The sequence below is a fragment of the Myotis myotis genome, unplaced genomic scaffold, assembly GCF_014108235.1.
Source record: "Myotis myotis isolate mMyoMyo1 unplaced genomic scaffold, mMyoMyo1.p scaffold_m19_p_35, whole genome shotgun sequence".
NCBI lineage: Eukaryota > Metazoa > Chordata > Mammalia > Chiroptera > Vespertilionidae > Myotis > Myotis myotis.
In genome coordinates, this window is record NW_023416341.1 from 1,243,179 (window position 1) to 1,266,451 (window position 23,273).

Genomic DNA, 23,273 nt, shown 5'->3' on the forward strand with positions numbered 1-23,273 from the left:
AAAACCACCCAATCAGAGCAGCAATTTGGAAAAATAATTAAAAAGCAGGAGGAGAGCCCAGTCAGCGTGGCTCAGTGGTTGAATGTTGACCTATAAACAATGAGGTCATGGTTTGATTCCCAGCCAGGGCACATGCCTGGGTTGCTGGCTCAATTCCCAGTGTGAGGTGTACAGGAGGCAGCCAATCAATGATTCTCTTTCATCATTGAGTTTCTATCTCTCCCTCTCCCTTCTTCTCTGAAATCAATATATATTAAAAAAGAAAAGAAAAGCAGAAAGAGACTTTAAGGGAGCTTTGGGACAATATGAAATGAAACAACATCCGCATCATAGGGGTGCCAGAAGGAGAAGAAGCTGAGCAAGGAATAGAAAATCACTTTGAAGAAATAGTGTCAGAAAACTTCCCTGACTTGGTGAAGAAAAAAGTCACATAAGTTCAGGAAACGTAGAGTCCCAATCAAGATGAACCTCCAAAGATCCACACCAAGACATATCATAATTAAAATAGCAAATGTTAAAGACAAAGAAAGAATCTTAAAGGCTGCAAGAGAGAGACAGAAAGTTACCTACAAAGGAGCTTCCATTACACTATCAGCTGATTTATCAGTAGGAACACTTCAGGGCAAAAGGGAGGGGCATGAAGTATACAAAGTAATGAAAAGCAAGGGACTGAGTCCAAGACTACTCTATCCAGCAAGACTATCACTCAAAATTGAAGGTGAAATTAGGAGCTTTGCAGACAAAAAAAACCCAACAAAACAAAACAAAAAAAAAACAAACTAAAGGAATTTATTACCACTAAACCAGCAATGCAAGAAATGCTAAAGGGACTGTTGTCAGAAGAAGAGATAGAAAGAGAGGGAGAAACACAGGCATAAAGAATTAAAATGACAACAAACAAGTACCTATCAATAATAACCTTAAATGTAATTGGGTTAAATGCTTTAATAAAAAGATATAAGGTAGCTGAATAGATAAGAAAACATGACCCATATATATGCTGTCTACAAGAGACCCACCTCAGAACAAAAGACTCACACAGAATGAAAATGAAGGGATGGGAAAAATTTTTCCATGCAAATGGAAATGGAAAAAAAAAGGAAAGCTGGAGTAGCAATACTCATATCTGACAAAATAGACTTCAAACTGAAGGCCATAACAAGAGACAATGAAGGCCATTTCATAATACTAAAAGGATTGACACAACAAGAGTACATAACCCTGGTAAACATATGTGCACCCAATATAGGAGCACCTAAATATATAAAAACACTTCTAGAGGACTTTAAGGGAGAGATTGACAGCAATGCAATCATAGTCAGGGACTTTAACACATCAGTGACATCACTGGATAAATCTTCTAGACAAAAAAATCAACAAGAAAACAGGAACCCTAAATGACACACTAAATCAAATGGATTTAATAGACATTTACAGAACATTTCACCCCAAAGATACAGAGTATACATTCTTCTCAAGTGCACAGGGGACATTCTCAAAGACAGACCACATGTTAGGATGCAAGCTAAGTCTCGACAAATTCAAGAGGATTGAAATCATATCAAGCATCTTCTCGGATCACAATGGCGTGAAACTAGAGATCAACTACAACACCCCCCACTCCCCCCCAAAGAAAAACCACCCACATTCAAACACATGGAGGCTAAATAGCATGTTATTAAACAATGAATGGGTCACCAACAAAATCAAGGAAGAAATAAAAAACTTCCTGGAAACAAATGAGAATGAACACACACAACCCAAAGCCTATGGGACATAGTGAACGCAGTCCTGAGAGAGAAGTTCCTAGCACGACACGCCTACCTCAAGAAACAAGAAAAATGGCTAATAAACTCTCTAACACTACAACTTAAAGGTAGAGAACGAGAACAACAAGAAAAGCCCAGAGTAAGTAAAGGAAGGAAATAATAAAGATTAGAGCAGAAATAAACGACAGAGACTAAAAAAAAATACAAAAAATCAATGAAACCAAGAGCTGATTCTTTGAAAAGATAAACAAGATTGTTGCACCTTTAGCCTGGCTCATCAAGAAACAAAGAGAGAGGACCCAAATATATAAAATCAGTAATGAAAGCAGCGAAGCGACCACTGACACCACAGAAATACAAAGGATTGTAAGAAAATACTATGAACAACTATATGCGAACAAGCTGGGCAACCTGGATGAAATGGACAAATTCCTAGAAAAATACAACCTTCTAAAACTGAATCAGGGAGAAGCAGAAACCTGAATAGGCCAATAACTACTGATGAAATAGAAGCAGTAATAAAAAAAACTCCCAGCAAACAAAAGCCCTGGCCCGGATGGCTTCACAGGAGAGTTTTATCAAATATTCAAAGAAGAGTTAACACCTATCCTCCTCAAACTATTCAAAAAAAATCCAAGAGGAAGAAGCACCAAGCTCTTTTTATGAGGCCAGCATTACCCTAATTCCAAAACCAAATAAAGACACTACAAAGAAAGATTCACAGGCCAATATCCCTAATGAACATAAATGCTAAAATCTTCAACAAAATATTAGCAAATCGGATCCAGCAATATATTTAAAAGGTCATACACCACGACCAAGTGGAATTTATTCCAGGGATGCAAGGCTGGGACAATATTGGCAAATCAATAAATGTGATACATCATATAAACAAACTGAAATACAAAAATCACATGATCATATATATAATTGATGCAGAAAAAGCATTTGACAAAGCTTAACACCCATTTTTGATATAAAAACTCGCAGCAAAGTCGTAGGAATCATACCCTCAACATAATAAAGGTCATATATGACAAACCTACAGCCAACGTCATACTCAATGGACAAAAACTAAAACCATTTCCCCTAAAAACTGGAACAAGACAGGACTTTCGGGAGAACCAAGATGGCGGCATAGGTTAACGCCGGAGTTTGCTGCTTTGAACAACTACTTCAAAAGTGAAACCAAAAAACGGAAGGGACATCACCCAGAACCACAGGAACGCTGGCTGAGTGGAAGTCCTACAACTAGGAGGAAAGAGAAACGCATACGGACACTCAGAGGAGGCGCAGTGCTGAAGTCAAATTCTGAGGTGCGGAGTGCGCGGAGCGGGCTGGCGGCGGAGGGCGCGGTTGGCGTTTTCAATCGGGAGGGAGTCAGAGACTCTGAGCTCCAGATACAGGCGAGTCACTAGGGACCCAGACTCAAACGGGAGAAGCGGGACTGTTTGGCTTCGGTCAGAGCGAGTGCAGCTTTCTCTCTGAGCTTTGCAGCGGGTGCTGGGACTCAGAGAGGCAGAGCCCCTGGGGACAGGACTGAGAGCCGCCATAACTGCTCTCTCTGGCCCACCCTGTTGATCCTGTGCGACCCGCCCCGCCCAAGCCCTGCACACAGGCATTTGCCGGATAGCCTCAGGCAAACGCCAGATTAGCACCTCCCTAGAGGACAGAAGTTCTCTCACTGCTGACACAGCTGATTCTCATAGCCACTTGGCCTGGAGGTCAAACCCTCCCTGGAATTAGCTACAACAATCAAGATTTAACTATAAAACTGCGAACAAAGACCACTAGGGGGTGCACCAAGGAAGCATAACAAAATGCGGAGACAAAGAAACAGGACAAAATTGTCAATGGAAGATATAGAGTTCAGAACCACACTTTTAAGGTCTCTCAAGAACTGTTTAGAAGCCGCCGATAAACTTAATGAGATCTACAAGAAAACTAATGAGACCCTCGATGCTATATTGGGGAACCAACTAGAAATTAAGCATACACGGACTGAAATAAAGAATATTATACAGACTCCCGACAGCAGACCAGAGGAGCGCAAGAATCAAGTCAATGATTTGAAATGCGAGGAAGCAAAAAACACCCAACCGGAAAAGCAAAATGAAAAAAGAATCCAAAAATGCGAGGATAGTGTAAGGAGCCTCTGGGACAGCTTCAAGCGTACCAACATCAGAATTATAGGGGTGCCAGAAGATGAGAGAGAGCAAGATATTGAAAACCTATTTGAAGAAATAATGACAGAAAACTTCTCCCACCTGGTGAAAGAAATGGACTTACAGGTCCAAGAAGCGCGGAGAACCCCAAACAAAAGGAATCCAAAGAGGACCACACCAAGACACATCATCATTAAAATGCCAAGAGCAAAAGATAAAGAGAGAATCTTAAAAACAGCAAGAGAAAGAAACTCAGTTACCTACAAGGGAATACCCATACGACTGTCAGCTGATTTCTCAACAGAAACTTTGCAGGCCAGAAGGGAGTGGCAAGAAATATTCAAAGTGATGAATGCCAAGAACCTACAACCAAGATTACTTTATCCAGCAAAGCTATCATTCAGAATTGAAGGTCAGATAAAGAGCTTCACAGATAAGGAAAAGCTAAAGGAGTTCATCACCACCAAACCAGGATTATATGAAATGCTGAAAGGTATCCTTTAAGAAGAGGAAGAGGAAGAAAAAGGTAAAGATACAAATTATGAACAACAAATATGCATCTATCAACAAGTGAATCTAAGAATCAAGTGAATAAATAATCTGATGAACAGAATGAACTGTTGATTATAATAGAATCAGGGACATAGAAAGGGAATGGACTGACTATTCCTGGGGGGGAAAGGGGTGTGGGAGATGCGGGAAGAGACTGGACAAAAATCATGCACCTATGGATGAGGACAGTGGGTGGGGAGTGAGGGCGGAGGGTGGGGCGGGAACTGGGAGGAGGGGAGTTATGGGGGGGGAAAAAAAGAGGAACAAATGTAATAATCTGAACAATAAAGATTTAAATAAAAAAAAAAATAAATAAATAAAAATACTTTTTCCAAAAAAAAAAAAAAAAAAGACAGGACTTTCACCACTTTTAATTCAACATAGTACTGGAGGTCCTAGCAACAGCGATCAGACAAGAAGAAGAAGAGATAAAAGGCATCCAAATTGGAAAGGAGGTTGTAAAACTGTCATTATTCACAGATGACATGATAGTGTACATAGAAAACTCCAAAGACTCCACCAAAAAATGACTAGACTTAATAAAGGATTTGGGCCGTGTAGCAGGATACAAAATTAACACCCAGAAATCGTTGGCATTCTTATACACCAACTAGAGGTCCGGTGCATGGATTCGTGCACAGGTGGGGTCCCTCAGCCTGGCCTGCATCCTCTTGCAATCCAGGACCCCTCGGGGGATGTAGCAGTGCGGAAGCGGCAGGTGGCCGCCGCTCATCCCGGCCCCGCGGTGCCTGCTGCCGCTCGCTGTCGCGGACATGGGAGAGGCTCCCACCGCCACAGCTGTGCTCGCCAGCCATGAGCCCGGCTTTTGTCTGAGCAGCACTCCTGCTGTGGGAGCACACTGACCACCAGGGGGCAGCTCCTGTGTTGAGCATCTGCCCCCTGGTGGTCAGTGTGCGTCATAGCGACTTGTTGACGGGTTGTTCTGGTCGTTTGGTCGTAATGGTTGCTTCGGCTTTTATATAGATAGATAGATAATGAATTCTCAAGAAGAAAAACTAAAAATATCCCATTTACCATTGCTACAAAAAAATTAAGATATGCAGGAATAAACTTAACCAAGGAGGTAAAAGAGCTGTACTCAGAAAACTATAGAACATTGAAAAAAGAGACAGAAGAGGATATAAGCAAGTGGAAGAATTTACCGTGTTCGTGGATTAGTAGAATTAACATCATTAAAATGTCTATACTACCCAAAGCAATATATAGATTCAATGAAATCCCTATTAAATTGCCAACAGCATACTTCACAGATCTAGAACAAACACTCCAAAAATTTATATAGAATCAAAAAAAGACTCAGAATAGCCGCAACAATCCTGAGAAAGAAGAACAAAGTTAGAGGGATCACAAGACCAGATATCAAGCTATACTACAAAGCCTGGTACTGGCACAAGAACAGGCATATAGATCAATGGACGAGAACAGAGACCCCAGAGGTCGACCCAAGTCATTATACTCAATTAATCTTCACTAAAGGAGGCAAGAGCATACAATGGAGTACAGACAGTCTCTTCAATAAATGGTGTTGGAAAATTGGACAGATACATGCAAAAAAAAAAAATGAAATTAGACCACCAACTTAGACCATACACAAGAAGAAACTCAAGATGGATAAAATACTTAAATGTAAGTTGTGAAACATAAAAATCCTTGAAGAAAACATAGGCAACAAAATATCAGACATCTCATGTAGCAAAATTCTCACTGATACAACGCCTAGGGCAAGAGAAACAAAAGAAAAAAATAAATGGACTACATCAAAATAAAATAAAAAGCTTCTGCAAAGCAAAAGAAAACAGCATCTAAATGAAAAGGGAGCCCATTGTATAAGAGAACATATTTGCCAATGGTATATCTGATAAGGGGTTAATATCCAAAATATATAAAGTGCTCATACAACTCAACAAAAGAAAAACAACCCAATAAAAATGAACGGAAGACCTACATAGACACTTCTCCAAAGTGGACATACAAATGGCCACGAGACATGGAAAAATGCTCAATGTCATTAATCATCAGAGATGCAAATTAAAACAACAATGAGGGCCGAAACCGGTTTGGCTCGGTGGATAGAGCGTCAGCCTGCGGACTGAAAGGTCCCAGGTTCGATTCCGGTCAAGAGCATGTACCTGGGTTGCGGGCACATCCCCAGTGGGAGATGTGCAGGAGGCAGCTGATTGATGTTTCTCTCTCATCGATGTTTCTAACTCTCTATCTCTCTCCCTTCCTCTCTGTAAAAAATCAATAAAATATATTAAAAAAAAACAACGACAATGAGGTACCACCTCACACCTATCAGAATAGCTACCATCAACAAATCTACAAACAGTAAGTGCTGGAGAGGATGTGGAGAAACAGGAACCCTAGTACACTGCTGGTGGGAATGCAGATTGGTGCAGCCACTATGGAAATCAGTGTGGAGTCTCCTCAAAAATTAAAAATGGAACTACCATTGGACCCAGTGATCCCAGTTCTAGTAATATATTCTAAGAAGCCTGAAACACCAGTCAGAAAGAACATATAGCCCAGCTGGCATAGCTCAGTGGTTGAGCATCAACCTATGATCAGGAGGTCACGGTTTGATTTCCAGCCAGGGCACATGCCTGGGTTGCAGGCTCAATCCCCAGTGTGGGACATGCAGGAGGCAACTGTTCAATGACTCTCTATCATAATTGATGTTTCTAGCTCTCTCTCTCTCTCCCTTCCTCTCTGAAATCAATAAAAACATATTTTGAAAAATAAAAATTAAAAGAACATTTGCACACCTATGTTCATAGCAGCACAACTTACAATAGCTAAGATCTGGAAACAGCCCAAGTGCCCATCAGTAGATGAGTGGATAAAAAAGCTGTGGCACATTTACACCACGGAATACTATGCAGCGGTAAAAAAGAAGGATCTCTTACCTTTTGAGACAGCATGGAGGGACCTGGAGAGTATTGTGCTAAGCGAAATAAGCCAGTCAGAGAAAGACATGTCACATGATCCACTCATATGTGGAGTCTAATGATCAAAATAAACTGATGAACAAAATAGATCCAGAGACACAGAAGCATGGAACAGAGTGTGGGATCTCAGATGGAAGGCGGAGGAGGGTGGGTGTGTGGGAAGAAATCAACCAAAGAACTTGTATGCATATATGCATAACCCATGGACACAGACAATAGGATGGTGGAGGCCTGGGGTAGGAGGCGGGGGTGGGGTCAATGAGGAAAAATGGGAACAATAAAGATTCTAAAAAAAATAAAACACCTTTATTGCTGTGTGACCTTGAGTAAGTCACATTACCTCTCTGAGCCTCAGTTTCCAGAAGAGAGTTCTTATGCCCATTTTGCAGTTGAATAAACTGTAGTGCAGAGAAGGCAATAACCTGCCTAAGGTCACAGCTACTGAGCAGGAGAGGCAGTGTTTCGCAGCCTCCACCTCTCCAATAGCAGTTCCTGAAGGGCCCGCTCATCCCGCTGGTGGTCCAGGGTTATTCAAATTGACCCATGAACAAACCCATGAATTAAGATAATTTTCACACGTGTTTGTTGACTTTTTAAAAAAAATCCTCACCCGAGGATTTTTCCATTGATTTTTAGGGAGAGTAAAAGACAGAGAGAAACATTGATGTGAGAGAAACACATCGATTGGTTGCCTCCTGCAGGAGCCCTGACCAGGGCCCTGGTGGGGGAGACGCCTGCAAGGGAGGTACGTGCCCTTGACCAGAACTGAATCTGGGACCCTTTGGTCCACAGGGCGACGCTCTATCCACTGAGCCAAACCGGCTAGGGCATGATTTTAATGCATATTATATACTTGTGATCTCACTGATATGATTGCTTAAAAAGAGCCTAAGTTTAAACACATGAGTCAAAATAAACAAAAATACGTAGTATGTAATATAGCTCACAGACTCAGCCAGAAGTGTGAAGGACGAAGGTGCAAACGCTGAAGTTTGGGTTCCCTGTGGCTCCAGGCAGAAGTGGAGCGACGCTAGAGTGAGAGCTAGGATTGCAACTGTTATGACTGAATCTGCGTGGTGCCTTACAAATGTGTGCGGAGGTGGTGTTGACCGAGAACCTCAATGGCCCGGGTTCTGAGGGCCCACAAGCCCTCACCAGGCCCCGCTTCTCCCCAGTGAAACCCAGGGCCCCCGGAAACCTCACGGTTAACGCCACCGACTCCCACACGTGGCAGCTGACCTGGAGCGACCCGTACCCTCCCAATGGTAGTCTGCACGCCAAGCTCTCCTACCTGGTCAACATTTCAAATGAAGACGACCCCACGGAGGTGAGTGGGCACTGTGGGGGGTTCTGCACCAGCTCCTGGGACTCGGGGAGCGGAGATCCCGCCCCAGGGTGGGGGACAGAGAGGAGCCCGGCTGACAGCACCCCTTCCTGGTGCCCAGCGCGCAGAGAGGGGACGTGATTTGTGGGCCCTGCTCCTCCCGGTAAAGGAGGCTCTGGGCACAGCTGGCTGTCCCAGCGGCCGGGACGGACACTCTCAGATGACCGGGTCCCACCGCGAGACCCTCACTCAGCATCGTCTCTCTCCCGACCCTGACTGGTCAAGGCAGGCGTCTCAGCGGAGCTGACCGGCTCAGTAACCCTCCCGCCACAGGAGGAGGTGCGGCCCGAACACAGAGCCTCCCCGAGGACACAGTCCAGCCATAATTTCGGGCTGTCGCTGGGTCTCCCTGCGGTGACGTTCATGTGACACTCGTGGCGTCTGATACTTGCCTTCCGGGCCCAGCAGAGCCCGGTTCCTTTCTAGATGAGCCATGGGCGCTTGCACAGGCAGTGCGCGTCTATCAAGTAGATATTAGTGGCCGGCCAGACGCACGGACACAAGGACGGCGGGGGCCGCTCTTTTAGTTGCAGGTGGGGGTGGGGGTCACCCTGGGCCCGGCGTCCCCCAGAACTGGGTTCCAGTACCTGCCCTGCCGCTTGCCGCTGCATGATCTCGAGCTTGCACTTACCCTCCTGTGCCTCGTCTCCTCATCGGTAACATGGGGTAAGAGGACCACCCATAGGGCTGTTGAGAGCATGGGGCTGGTGACACAGCTAAGCTCCCATGCCCAGCACAAAGGATGTTACAAACATCCTCCTTTTCTCCCGACGGCCACGGCCTTGGAAGCCCCGTCGTTCCCCTCCCCTCCCGCCCCCACCCCGTGCCCGGCCTGTAACCCCTCCGCCAGAGTGTCGAGGCCCGCGCTGAGCCATGCCCCGTGTCCTGGGCCCAGGCCGGCCTCCCGCGGCGGCCAGGTGCAGGCCCAGACGTATGAAGCTCCACGTCGGCTTCTGCTGCTGCTGCTGCTCCTCTTCCTGGCACCGGGAGCTGGTGATGCCGATTTCCGGCTCTCAGGCATGATTCCTTCTTGGCTGTGGGCCAGGATGTGGGGTAGGAGCAGGAATGGGGCGCACACACTGCGAGGCTCGGAGCAGGTGGGGAGAGGCGGTCCGGCTTTGTCCATCAGTCCTCCCGGGTGCTGTGCCTGTTCAGGGTATAGTCTGGGGCGGGGAGGGGGAGATAGGGTAAAAGACATTTACCTATTTGCTTATCACGGCTGGACCCAGGCCCCAGGAATCTCTCTGTCACTCGGCCCTGCTTTCTTCCCCGTTGGCTCCCTTTTCAGGCAGGCTCTTCCCTCATGTGGCCGACGTGCCCAGGAGCAGCTCCAGGCGTAGGTCCCAAAGCTCTTCTGTCGAGGTGATTCTCATTAAATGTCCTGGGACCAGTTCGATGCTCACTTGCCTGGCTTGGGCCATTGGCCAGTCTCTGACCCATCACAGGCTGTGGGCTGGAGAGAGGGTGCTGGGCTGTGCTCTGATCGGCCAGGGGGAGTCACATGCCCACCTCTGGAGCTGCAGGTGGGGTCAGCTCCACCCAGGCCGATGGGCTGGGAGTGAGCCAGAGGGGAGGCGAGGGGTGGCTCCCCAAAGCAGACTGGGGACGGGAAACAGGGCCTGGCCAGGCTCTGGCGGTGGACAGAGTTGGTCATTGTGCCTGGCTGGGGCTCATGGGCACGTAGGGGCTCAGGGCTGCCCCAGGCCTCAGAAGTCAGGTCCGGCTTCTTGTTGGTGGGGCAGAGGCTGTGAGACACCCTCCCCACGTCTCACCTGGAGGCAGAGCTGGGCTTCGAGGCCAGGACTTAAACTCCAGAGCCGAGCTCTGTCCCTGCCCAGGATCGTCCTCTCAGACGCGGTCTCCCCGACAGCGGCCTGTTTGTTAAACACCAGCCGCCACCGGCCGTCCCTCACAGGCCCCGGCTCTCTCGTTTCTCAGGACCCATTTCCCAATCCCCGCTCTCCAGGGTGTCGGATTCCTGTGGGGAACCAGATCCAGCTGCTGCTTCCAGCTCAAACTTCTCATGTTTAGAAAGAAAGGAGGACATTGTCGTCCTGTCCCAGACCCCCTTGCTCCCCGGGAAAGCTCCGCTTCCCCCCAGTTCCTCCAGAACCTGCTGAGGTTGTGCCTCCTCAATGTGCAGCCTCCCTCAGCTCACTTCACACAAGACATTTCCCCCGACTCGCTCCCGCCTCCAAGCCGAGCTGCCAGCGGCCGGCCGGGAAGGGGCTGCAGCGGCCAGAGGAGGAGGGAGAGCCGCGAAGAGAGGGACCGGCGGGGAGAGGACCCCAGGCACAGGGTTCAGGCCACCCACTCGCCGGCAGAATTTATCTTGAACGCAGATTTCATTTCATCTTATTTTTTAAAGTTTTTTTTAAAAAGTACTATTTACATGAAGTAAAAAATGCAAATGGTAGAAAAGGACTTAGCATGGAATGTGTTTCTCTTCCAACCTCAGCCTCCAGTCCCTCTTCCCAGAGGTTGGCCCCGGCTCTGCCTCGGGCGGGGAGGGGCGGGAGGCCGCTGGAGCCGGCAGAGGCCTGAGGTGTGTCCTTGCAGAGTTTACATCTGTGCAGGTGTGATGTTCACTTTACTCCACGTCAGCCTTCCATGCTGCACATAATGTCACCACACTTCAAACAGCACACATCTGCTGCCCCATCGTTTCTGGGGGTCAGGAGTCTGGGCACGGCCTCGCTGGGTCCCCGGCAGCAGCCACGCGTGGCCAGGGCTGCGGTCTCGCCTGAGGCTCACAGGGAGGGATGGCTCCCAGGCTCCTGTGATGTTGGCAGCATCCGTGTGCTGTGGGCTGTTGGGCCGAGAGTCTCAGGTCCTTGCTGGCCCTTGGCAGGAGGCCATCCTCCCTTCTTCCCTCTCGTGGCCTTCTCCCAGCCAGCCAGGGGGAGGGAGGGCGTCCTGGGAGTCGGAATGATGTAATCACGGCGTGTGGTCCCACACACCCATCACCTTTGCATGTTCTGTCGGTGAGAAACAAGTCACAGTCCTGCCCACACTCAAGGGGAGGGACCCCACAAGGGCAAGATGCAAGGGGGGATCCTGAGGCCCTCAGAGTCCGTCTGACACCATTTTTTTTAGCACAACAGGCAGCAGACAACACATTCTATTCCTCATCTTACCTTGTCCACTTAGCTACAGATCCTGGAAGACTTCTCAGTGAGGGCTGGGTGGGTGGGGCTGAGATTGGGGCCATGTGACTGGGCTGGTGGGCGGGGCTGAGATTCAGGGCCATGTGACTGGGCTGGTAGGTGGGGCTGAGGTTTGGGGCCGTGTGACTGGGCTGGTGGGCGGGGCTGAGGTTTGGGGCCATGTGACTGGGCTGGTGGGCGGGGCTGAGGTTTGGGGCCATGTGACTGGTCTGGTGGGCGGGGCTGAGGTTTGGGGCCATGTGACTGGGCTGGTGGGCGGGGCTGAGGTTTGGGGCCATGTGACTGGGCTGGTGGGCGGGGCTGAGGTTTGGGGCCATGTGACTGGGCTGGTGGGCGGGGCTGAGGTTTGGGGCCATGTGACTGGGCTGGTGGGCGGGGCTGAGGTTTGGGGCCATGTGACTGGGCTGGTGGGCGGGGCTGAGGTTTGGGGCCATGTGACTGGGCTGGTGGGCGGGGCTGAGGTTTGGGGCCATGTGACTGGGCTGGTGGGCGGGGCTGAGGTTTGGGGCCATGTGACTGGGCTGGTGGGCGGGGCTGAGGTTTGGGGCCATGTGACTGGGCTGGTGGGCGGGGCTGAGGTTTGGGGCCATGTGACTGGGCTGGTGGGCGGGGCTGAGTTTCGGGGCCATGTGACTGGGCTGGTGGGCGGGGCTGAGGTTTGGGGCCATGTGACTGGGCTGGTGGGCGGGGCTGAGGTTTGGGGCCATGTGACTGGGCTGGACGTGAGGCTCTAGAGCAGGGGTCCTCAAACTTTTTAAACAGGAGGCCAGTTCACTGTCCCTCAGATCGTTGGAGGGCCGGACTATAGTTTAAAAAAAACTATGAACAAATTCCTATGCATACTGCACATACCTTATTTTGAAGTAAAAAAACAAAACGGGAACAAATACAATATTTGTATTTGCATGTGGCCCGCGGGCCGTAGCTTGAGGACCCCTGCCCTAGAGAGCCCATGAGGGAGTGAGGGGCCGGTGACTCTGTGCTTCGGAAAGATCATCCTGCTCCCTGCGTGCCAGGCCCTGTCCTCAGCGCTTCCCTGCATCAACCCATTTACTCCTCACAGCCACCCTGGGAGGCAGGCACGTTTATTATCCTCATTGCAGAAGAGGACATCGAGGACCAGAGAGGTTCTGTCACTAACCTAAGGTCACACAGCCCGAAAGTGACAGTAGGGACCCTTGCCCTCAACTTACAGATGAGGAAACTAGCACTCAGAAAGGTTCATCGACCCGCCCCAGTCATGTCAGAGGGCTGGTCAGTGGAGGTATTGGGGGCTGGTTTCCTGACCCCTCTCCCTCAAGTCCGGTCACAGCTATGGAGGTGCCAAACAATGCCTGGGCTGGAGGAATGACCGAACACCAGGCTGCTGGCTCTTACTCACGGTGGGGTCAGCCGCGGACAGCAGCCCGAGTGCGAGTGGTCCCGCCGCCCCCAGCTGTGCAGTGATGTCTTCCCCCTCCCCAGTTCCTCGTCAGCAATGTGACCTACACGGAGCGCACCCTCCGCGTCCCAGCCAGCACCCTGAGGCCCGGGGCCCTCTACAGCGCGCGGGTGCGGGCCCGGGCCCGGGACTACAACAGCCTGTGGAGCGAGTGGAGCCCCCGCGTCCAGTGGCTTCACGGTGAGTATCCGTGGTGAGTGCTGAGCAGTTAGAATCCCCCCCACCTCACGCTGTGCCCAGACACTGGCCCTGGCCGAGCATCTGGGTCTCCGTCCGAGGACGCCGCCACGGCAGGTAACAGAGGAAGGACGGGCATGGCGCCCTGGCCCAGCGGGCGGGCGAGGCTGCAGTAACAGGCGCCCACGCGGTCCGAGCTTTCACACGTGGAAACGTGCTTCTTGCTGAGTAACAGTCCAACGTGAGCTGTGCCGGTCTGTGGGCGGTCTTCCTCCCGCGGCTCCATCTCTCAGGACAGAGATGATTGACCTTTTGTGTCATGGACCCTTTGGCGGTCAGGGAGGCCTGAGGACCCATTCAGAATAATGTTTTTAAAGGTATAAAATAAAGCACAGAGGGTTACAGGGGAAACTAGTTTTACTGAAATGCAATTATAAAAATGTTTTAAATATACTTGTGATCTGGGAATATATGCTCCTCTGTTAACACATTAGAACCAGGAGCGAAGGCAGTTCTATAAACGCTGTCACTGGAAAGCGGATGAGATAGGTGACATTTTGTGATCTGGCAGCCGCAATGTGGTAGGAGAACAGCTGTGGTTTCTGTCGGCAGCTGAGTGACTGGTGATGCTCTCACCGTGGTTTGCTCCCTCCATTCCTAATGGGAGGAAATGCGAGGTGTCAGAAGTGAGTGAAAATAAACATGTCATTTCCTTCCCATCCAAGTCCCAGAGCTCTGAATTCTGTCTGCAACCTTGTTCGAGGTCTGTGGACCCCAAGTTAAGGATCTCTAAGGGCCCTGCCATTGTCTGCATCCAACCAAAGAGGAAGGAGAGCAGGGAGACCACACCTGCTTCTTAAAAACCTTAGCCTGGTCTGGCTGGTTGAACATTGTACCGTGCACCGGGAGGTCACTGGTTCAATTCCTGGCCTGGGCACGAGCCCGGGTTGCGGGCTCAATCCCCAGTGGGGGGCATGCAGGAGGTGGCCAATTGATCAATGTTTCTCTCTCATCAATGTTTCTGTCTCTCTTTTTCTCTCCCTTCCTATCCTTCTAAAATCAATGTAAAAAATATATATATATTTAAAAAAAACCTTAGCCTGAAGTGACACATTACTCCTTTTCACGTTTTATTGGTGAAACTGGCCACATGGCCACACATAGCTGCAAGGGATTCTGGGAAATGTAGCCCTCACTTGTAGCTGCATCCCCAAAACAACTCTTTGCAACTTTATCACGTGGCTTTTGCAGTAGAAATGTTGAATTTTCCCATATAAAATGGATTATCGTACATGTGGACCTTCCCAGGTTCATACAGCAGCTCAGGGAACAGAACAGACAGAAATCCTGTCCTTCTAGAACTGGCACTCGGGGGCGGGGGGACAGAAAATAAACATACAGAAAAGAGGAAATCAGATCGATCTAGACCCAGAGGGCAGTCGGTCTCTGGGAAAGGGGACGGAGTGATGAGAGGGGCAATGGTAGAGAGGGTGTGTGTGGGGGGGGTGGGTTTGGAGCTGGCGAGGGTGAAGGGGACGAGGAGAAGGAGCCCGCTGTGCGAAGGTGATAACAGCTGTGGGCCTGCAGGCACTGCTCTGAGTGCGGTGGGTAGTGAGTCGCGTGACCCTCACATCTCCCTGTGAGGTGAGCACTGTTGTTAACCCCATTGTACCGGTGAGGAAACTGAGGCACTGAGAGTGTGAGGGACGTGTCCCGGGCCACCAGTGAGGATACGCCAGAGCCAGGCTTTGAACCCAGGTCATCCAGGGCCAGAGTCACTGCCCTTGACCTCTGTGCTTCAGGAAGAGCAGCAAGTGCAAGATCCTGAGCTGGCACTGAGCGTGGAGGAGCAGGGGGCAGCCAGGGGGCCCGTGTGGCGAGGGCTCAGGGTGCAAGGGGAGGGCAGCAGGGGCTGAGGCGGGAGGGCTTGGGGGTGGCCCGATCATGCGGGGTCTGGGACACACTGTCCTGCGGCTCCGGTCTCCAGCCCTGGGAAATGGGGACCGGGCTGTACTTAGCGCAATGCGGGCTCACGGCATCCCTCCCACCTCCAGACTATGAGTTGCCCTGGGAGCAGCACCTCCCACTTGCCGTCGGCATCTCCTGCATCGTCATCATGGTCGTCTGCCTGTCCTGCTACTTCAGCATCCTCAAGTGAGTCCTGGGCTGGCCCCCTGGGTGGGAGTGGGCAGGAGTCCCTCCGCTCATCTGTCAGCTTGCAGTCCTCCTTGAACCATAAATGTTGATTGAGCAGCTACTGCGTGCGAGGCACTGAGGCGACAGCTGAAACAAAACCTGCAGGGCTCTGTGCTCCTTGTGGGAGACAGATGTCAGGTCTGCAACAGCCACGGCGCTTTCCACAGCAGCCCAAGCGCTGAGGGAAACAACGGGCGCAGGGCACAGGTGTCCCGGGCGCTGTGTCCGGTGGGAGGAGGGGATATTTGAGCTGAGGCCTGACTGGAGGAAGGAGCTGGCCAGCGTGGGGCTGGGAAGGGCCTTCCCTTGGGAAAGGGAGGCGGGTCCTGCCCGGGGTATGGTCCAGACAGTTGGGGGCAGGTGACCATAGACCGTGGAATTCTAGCCGATTCCCCTGACAGAGTCGGGAGACCTGGGCTCGGGTTCTGGCCCTGGCGCTGGTAGCTGTGTGGCTGGCTCCTCCTTTGCAGGCTGAGAGAGAGGGAGAACGTATTTCGTCAGTCCTAAGAGTCTAAGAGAGTCTTGGATCACAGTGCGCTGTTAGGTAGAAGGAGCTTAGTTTCCAGTGAGTGTGAGCCCTAAGAAACAGGGTGTCTCAGAGCCTCAGTCCTCCCATCTCTGAAATGGGACTAATGAGCCTTACCTCACTATGGGAGGATTAGTGATGGCCAAGGATTGACTGAGCGAGTGTCCCGCACTCTGCTGGGCACACAGCGAGTGTGGAGGGATTGCAAGCTCTCCTCTCCGTGTCTTGTCACCGACACCTCCTAGTCATCGTGGGCTGGTCTTTCCCCCTTTCTGCGCCTCAGTTTCCCCATCACCTGTCCTCCCAGCCCCACTCAGTGTGTCCAGCACTCCAGCCTTCTTGCTGTTCTTTGAACGCACCAAGCAAGTTCCCTCCGAGCCTTTGCACTCACTGTGCCCCTACCTGGAAAGCCCTTTCCCCTGGCATCGCCATGACTCGCTCCTCTTCCACCTTCAGTCGCCACTCAGAGGCCACCTCCTCAGGGAGGCCTTCCTGGATCACTCCCTCCATTCCTCTCTATTTCTTTGTTTTCTTTATTTTCTCTCATGGCACTTGATGCCATAATTAATGTCCTATAGTTATTTCTATCTGTCTCCTCTTCTAGAAGGTCAGCTACGTGAGGGCTGGGCTTTTGTCTGTCTTGCTCACTGTTGTGTCCCCGAGGCCTGGCACAGTGAGTGGTGCATAGTAGGCGCTCAGTGTGGACATGCTGACTGGCTGAGTGGAGTCAGCGGAGGCCGATCCAGGGGCAATCTGAGGGCCTTCCCTCAGAGCTGGCACTCCATGGCTCCAGGCCGACCAGGGGAGGGAAGGAGCCTATTTCCCCCAGGGTCTCCTCGGCTTCTCAGGCCTCCCAGGCCTCCCCTGGCCGGACTCTGAGCTGCTCGGTGGGGGACTGCTGATGGGCACACCCCGGATTCTCTGCAGCTTGAGTCCCTCCTACTTCCCTGGGCTCGTTCCACTGAGGACAGAGGCAGCGAGTTGGGAGCAGAACGCTGGGGCAGGAACCGGCTCTTCTGCTGCCAGCTGTCCCTTCAGCCCTGTGAGCCTCAGTGTGCTCATCTGTGAATGGGGTTGGCAGTAGGACCTGTTCCATGGGCTTAGGGTGAACCAATCAACATGGTCCTGACCCCTAGGAAGTACTGGCCATATGATCATTTTTATGGGAAGAGAGACCAAGGCGTTTTCCTTTCCTTTTTCAGGATTAAGAAAGAATGGTGGGACCACATCCCCAGCCCGGCCCACAGCTCCCTCATGGCTGTCATCCAGGAGCCTCAGGTAGGAGAGGGCTGGTCCAGATGCTGTGGATGCTCCTATCGGGAACTAGGATTCAGGTGTCTGGGATGTTAAAGATATGCACTGGCTTTTGGATTTGCACCTGAGCCGTCAGGAAGGTCTCAGCGCTGGTCGGTTCTGCAGCCCAGTGTGGTCATCGGGGGCCCAGAGGCTGCCCCCTCCCCTCGGCTTTCAGAGCCACCTTTTCAGCCTTGGGTGGGTTCCCTCCCTTGGGAGGAGTTGGCCCCTGAGGTCATCTGCATGTCACCTCCTGGGGAGGTACCTGTACCAGGGCAGGAGGCCAAGAGGCCAGGGAGAGGGGGACACGGCTCCTGTGTGTTCCTCTTACGAACAGGAAACTGCCGCCAAAGTGCCAGCAAATCTCCTCCTTTCTCGTTGGCCTGAGTGGCATCACGTGCTCTTTCCTAAACCTTCACCTGCAAGGAGTGGGGATACCGTGGGCCGGCCGGGTGGCCAGCCCTGAGCGATGGCCACGTGTGGGTTGCCTGAGCTCATCGGGGTTCTCCAGGAAGGAGGCAGGGGGTGCAGGGCCTTCAGGTCTCCAGCGACCCTCAGGCAGGCTCTGGAGTCGGTGGTGCTGACTTTGAACCCGGCTCTGCGACTCACCTGCAGAGTGGATGGGGTGTGAGCGAGTGGCTTACCTTCTCCGAGCCTCGGTTTTCTCGTGTGGGTTGTCGTAGTGTTTATATAATGGTTGGAATTCACCGGGACAGTACATGTAAGGTGTGTGTCACAGGGCCCTGCACAGAGTCAGCATCGTCCCTGTATCAGCCAGCTTTTGCTGTGTAGCGAATTATCCCGAAACTTGGTTGAAACAAGCCATATCTGTAGCTCTTGCTTCTGCAGGGCGCTCAGCAGGGGCGTCGGGTGGGGGGTCTGGGCTGGGCAGGGCAGGGCAGCTCTCTGGGCTGGCTGCCCCCAGCGGCTTCACGCACAGGTGCGGAGTGACTCAGCCGTGCGTCCCATCCTCCCGCAGGCTGGGCCGTTGGCGCGGTGCCACTTATACCACTTTCTGTTGCCCAAAGCAAGTCCCAAGGCCAGGCCAGGTCCAAGGGGTGGAGAAGCTGCAGGTGACAGTGGCCATTTTTGCCTTCAGCCACAGCAACTTAATATTAGGGCGGCCTCACTCATTCCCAGGGGCTGAGGCTCCGGGAGCGGCAGTGACCTGGTCTGACCTCCGACCCGGGTGACGTCAGGGCCTACAGTCCTCCCACGGCGAACACGGAGCTCGCTGTGGCCAGGCTGGCGGGAGGCCTCTCCGCCCTGTTCATTGGCTGTCTCTGCGTTTCAGGTGCCACCGCGGGGGAAGAGGCCCGGGGGCCAGGAACCAGCCAAGTGCCCGTATGTATATGAACTTCGGTCATGGCCTGTGTGGATTTGGAAGGGGGGGATTGGCGTGGTGGGCCCCATCTTGAGAGTGGGGTCCCTCGCCCCTCCATGTCTGCCTTCCCTTCCTTGGCATTCAGCCCTGTTCCTTCGAGGCGTAGCAGGAGGAGGAGCGGTCTGGGAAGGTGGCTGCTGGCTGGGCCCCTGAATTTCCCTGGTGGGTCAGGCAGGTGCTGAGCCCCTTGGGGTGTACTCTGGCCTGAGCGAGGCTGTAGAGCCAAGTACCTGGGCAGCTGTGCCCGATGTTAAAGTGCTGACGTAATTGCGTACTGGTTGGCAAGCTCCATTATCCCAAACCCTGAGGATGCGACCATCACATTAGCCTCCTAGCGCCCCCTCAGGGCCTCTGGACCTCCCACAGGGCAGTAGCTAAAGTTTAGACCTGGCACAGCTGGGAGCCCTGGACCTGCAGCCATCCTGAGTGGGCATTCCTTATGCTGTGTGTTGATATGTGTTTTAAATCCTATCATCCCGACAAAGACTTTGGTTTATTCAATAGTCTGAGCTTGTAGTGGTCCCAGGTTATGTGCTGAGCTCCAGACATCCCGAAGGCAGGCAGGGCCCCTGCCTTCCAGGAGCTCCCAGGGCGGGCATGGGGAAGACGGAGAGGCAGTGATTGTAAAGCCAGGAGGCACGTCTGCAATAGGTAGGCATCAGTCCAGGGTGGCTTCCAGCTGGGTTTTGAGGGATGAGTAGGAGTTTTTAAGTGGAGATGCTGAGCCCTGACCACACTTTGCTCTTGCAGATACTGGAAGCCGTGTCTGACGAAGCTCCTGCCCTGCTTACTGGAGCCTGGCGTGGAAAGGGGTGATGGTTCCTCCCAGGTGGCCAGGAGCGGGCCTGTCCAGGGCCCTGGGAAACCAGCCTGGCGCCCCGTGGAGGTCAGCAGCACGGTCCTCTGGCCGGAGAGCATCAGCGTGGTGAAGTGCGTGGAGCTGCTCGAGGCCCCGGTGCAGAGTGAGGAGGAGGAGCCGGTGGAGGAAGATGGAGGGAGCTTCTGCCCCTCGCCTGAGAGCAGCGGCGGCAGCTTCCAGGAGGGCAGGGCGGGCATCGCGGCCCGGCTGACCGAGAGCCTGCTCCTGGACCTCCTCGGGGGCGCGGAGGGGGGCTTTTGCCCGGCAGGCTCGGGAGAGCCCTGCCTTCTTCCTCCTTCAGCAGGTGTGGGTGCTCAGGTGCCTTGGGCTGAGTTACCAGGTGAGGCGCCTCAGGAGGCCTCACTTTGGGGCAGGGGGCAGCCTTCTGACCCAGAGCCGCCCCCAGCCACTCGGACGCAGAGCCCAGCCTGCCTGGCTGTCGCAGAGCTGCCCGCAGCCACCATCACCGACAGCCCTGCGTACCGCAGCTTCAGCAGCTTGCTGTGCCCGCCCTCGGGTCCTGGAGAGCTGGACTCAGACTCACAGCTGGCCGAACGCTGGGAGGACGGGGACCCCAACGTCCTCTCTGCTCCCCGGGGCTCTGAGCCACCCGCTGCGCTCCAGCCTGAGCCAGAAACCTGGGAGCAGGGCCTCCGGTGGAGCGTCCTCCAGCACAGGGCGGCCGCCCCCGCCTCGGCCCCCGGGGGCTACCGGCAGTTCTCGCAGGCGGTGAGGCAGGGCTGCGCCCAGGGCGGCGAGGCGGGCGGCCCTTCCGGAGAAGCCGGGTACAAGGCCCTCTCCAGCCTGCTGGCCAGCAGTGCCGTGTGCCCAGCACCACCTGGGGTGGAGGCCAGCAGCGGGGAGGGGGCCTACAGGCCCTTCCAGGGCCTCACTCCTGGCAGCCCTGGGGTGCCTGCCCCTGTCCCCCTGTTCACCTTTGGGCTGGACATGGGGCTACCTCCCAGCCCTCAGAACTCGCTTCTCCCCAGCGGCTCCCTGGAGTGCCCGGGTCTGGAGCCAGTGGCACAGGGAAAGGACAGCCAGAAGCACCTGCTCGCCCTGGAGCAGGCCACGGCCCCCCTCGGGGACGACCTGGGCAGCGGCATCGTCTACTCGGCCCTCACCTGCCACCTGTGCGGCCACCTGAAGCAGTGTCACGGCCAGGAGGAGCGAGGCGAGGCCCACGGTGTGGCCCCCCGCTGCTGTGGCTGCCGCTGTGGAGGCAGCTTCGAGCCCCTGGGGAACCCCCTGCCAGGCGGGGTTCTGCTGGAGGCCAGCCTCCCTCCGGCCTCCCTGGCACCCTTGGGTGTCTCGGAGGAGGGCAAGGCCCCCCTGTTCTTCCAGCCGGGCCCCAGCCATGCTCAGAGCTCAAGCCAGGCCCCCCAAATGGTGGCCATGCTCTCCACGGGGCCCACAGGCATGAGTGCGTCCTAGGTGTGCGCCCGTTGCTGTGTGTGCCTCGGCCCTGCCTGTGAAACCCCCCCACCCTCCAGAGGGCAGCCAGGCTGGCGTGGCCGAGGCTCGGAGAAGCCCGTGAGAAGTGAGGCTGTCGGGCCCCGGGCCACAGAGGCTGGACCCTGTCCTCAACACTGACAGAGCTCGGCGTGGGCCGTGGCCGGAGGCACGGGAGCGGGGCCCACAGAGCCACCTGCAGGGCCCCAGAGCCTCCGGGCACCTGGGCTTGTGAGCGAGCTGTTGGCCTCTTGATCGGTCCACGCTTCCCCGCGCACTGCCCCTGTCATGCCGCCCAAGGCCTGCTTGTCCACCTGGTCACCTGGCTGCCCACGTCTTGCCCGGCCCCGGGACCAGCTGCTGCCATGTCACTGGACTGGACGCCGAGCCTAGAAACTAACGAAGCAGCGGGGACGCTTGGGGAGCTTTGGGGGACGGAGGGGAAAGCCCGGTCCCGGAGGCGTGGTCATCAGCCCAGAGGTGCCGTCCATTCAACAGCCCCATTAGGCGGACAGGAGCAGGACCTGCGCTGTGGAGGGCGCTTAGTCAAGTGGGGGTGCCAGCAGCACACGAAAAACGGTGATTCCCACACAGTGACAGTTTGCTGGGGCCCTGGTAGGCGTGGGTCCCCAGAATAAACTGGCTCCAGACCCGGCTGGGGCCGGTCTGTGCCTCGCAGACACCGTGGCTGGCAGCCACAGAGACCAGAGGGAGAGCTTCGCCCTGAGATCTGGCTGAGCTGGGCGTTCCTGACGCAGGCACCAGGCACCTGTCGCCTGCACGCTGGCCCGGACCGCACGCTGAGTAATGTGTGTGTGTGCGTCCCAAAGATTGTTTAAACCTAGTATTTGTATTTGCTGAGGAGGCTGGAACAGGAGGGGTGGAGTTTTATATAAGTAAAGGTTCTTTATCTCTTTTTTTTTTTTTTACTTATGAAACAAGCCTACTGCCATTGTGAGTACTTTGTTAACTCATTGACTCCGCACAGGGACTCAAGTGCAATGCGTTGATTTAGAGGGGATCCCAGGAAGCCCTGCTTGGGGAGCGGGCAGTGAGGCAGGGCGGGCAGGAGGCAGCAGAGGGTGTTCTCAAACAGCACCGGCGCCGGCACCTGCTGCCTGCCCCTGCCAGCAGCTTTGGGAAGCCGTGCACCGTGTATGCCTGGAGGGGTCCCTGCAAAGTGGGGGTGGGGGGCTGGGCTGTTCGTCCACCCACTCCCCTCTGCCACTGGCAGGGGCACTGGCAGCAGCTGGCACCTTTGCCAAGGCACACAGCGAGTTGGTAGCAGGCCCATAGCTGACCCCAGGCATGTCTCACCCAGGCTCTCTGGGTGATTGTTCTGGACATCCAGCAGGTGGTGTGATGGACGGGGCCTCAGGCGGGCAGGCAGGGGGTCGTAAGCTCCTAGGTCTGTGTTATTCTGTGTCTTTTTCAAAATGAGAGGCTTGGCTGTTTAAGGTTCCTTCCCGCTCTGGCATTCTGCACAGTGCACTAGAGGTGACGGGGAGCTCACTACCTTACATGCAGCCTGATGTTTGTTAAAAGCGTCTCCTTGGTTCTTTGTTTTTTTAAAGTGTCTCTTTTGTGCTGAGCCCAAAACTCTCTCTTTAGCTGCTGGAGTCAAAACACACACACACACACACACCCCAAAACACACACACACATGCACACACACACCCCAAACACCAACACACACACATGCACACACACACACACCCCAAAACACACACACATGCACACACACACACCCCAAAACACACACACATGCACACACACACACCCCAAAACACACACACACATCAAAACACACACACACACACACACACCCCAACACACACACACACACCCCCCAAAACACACACACACACACACACATATCAAAACACACACACACACACATCAAAACACATACACACACGTCAAAACACACATACACACA

General features: G+C 53.4%; 1 protein-coding gene across 3 annotated transcripts in view; it reads left to right on the forward strand.

Moving 5' to 3' along the window:
- The window catches only part of LOC118652869 (interleukin-4 receptor subunit alpha-like), a 44,847-nt gene extending 21,950 nt beyond the window's left edge, over nucleotides 1–22,897 (forward strand). For all 3 annotated transcript variants that reach the window (XM_036303055.1, XM_036303056.1, XM_036303057.1), the window contains 6 exons: nucleotides 8,631–8,782; nucleotides 13,471–13,627; nucleotides 15,679–15,778; nucleotides 17,549–17,624; nucleotides 18,934–18,983; nucleotides 19,774–22,897. In XM_036303055.1, coding sequence (XP_036158948.1) covers nucleotides 8,631–8,782; nucleotides 13,471–13,627; nucleotides 15,679–15,778; nucleotides 17,549–17,624; nucleotides 18,934–18,983; nucleotides 19,774–21,316 — 2,078 coding nt within the window. In that variant the 3' untranslated portion in view covers nucleotides 21,317–22,897. The remainder of the gene's footprint in view (nucleotides 1–8,630; nucleotides 8,783–13,470; nucleotides 13,628–15,678; nucleotides 15,779–17,548; nucleotides 17,625–18,933; nucleotides 18,984–19,773) is intronic.
- Nucleotides 22,898–23,273: the final 376 nt, after the last annotated feature.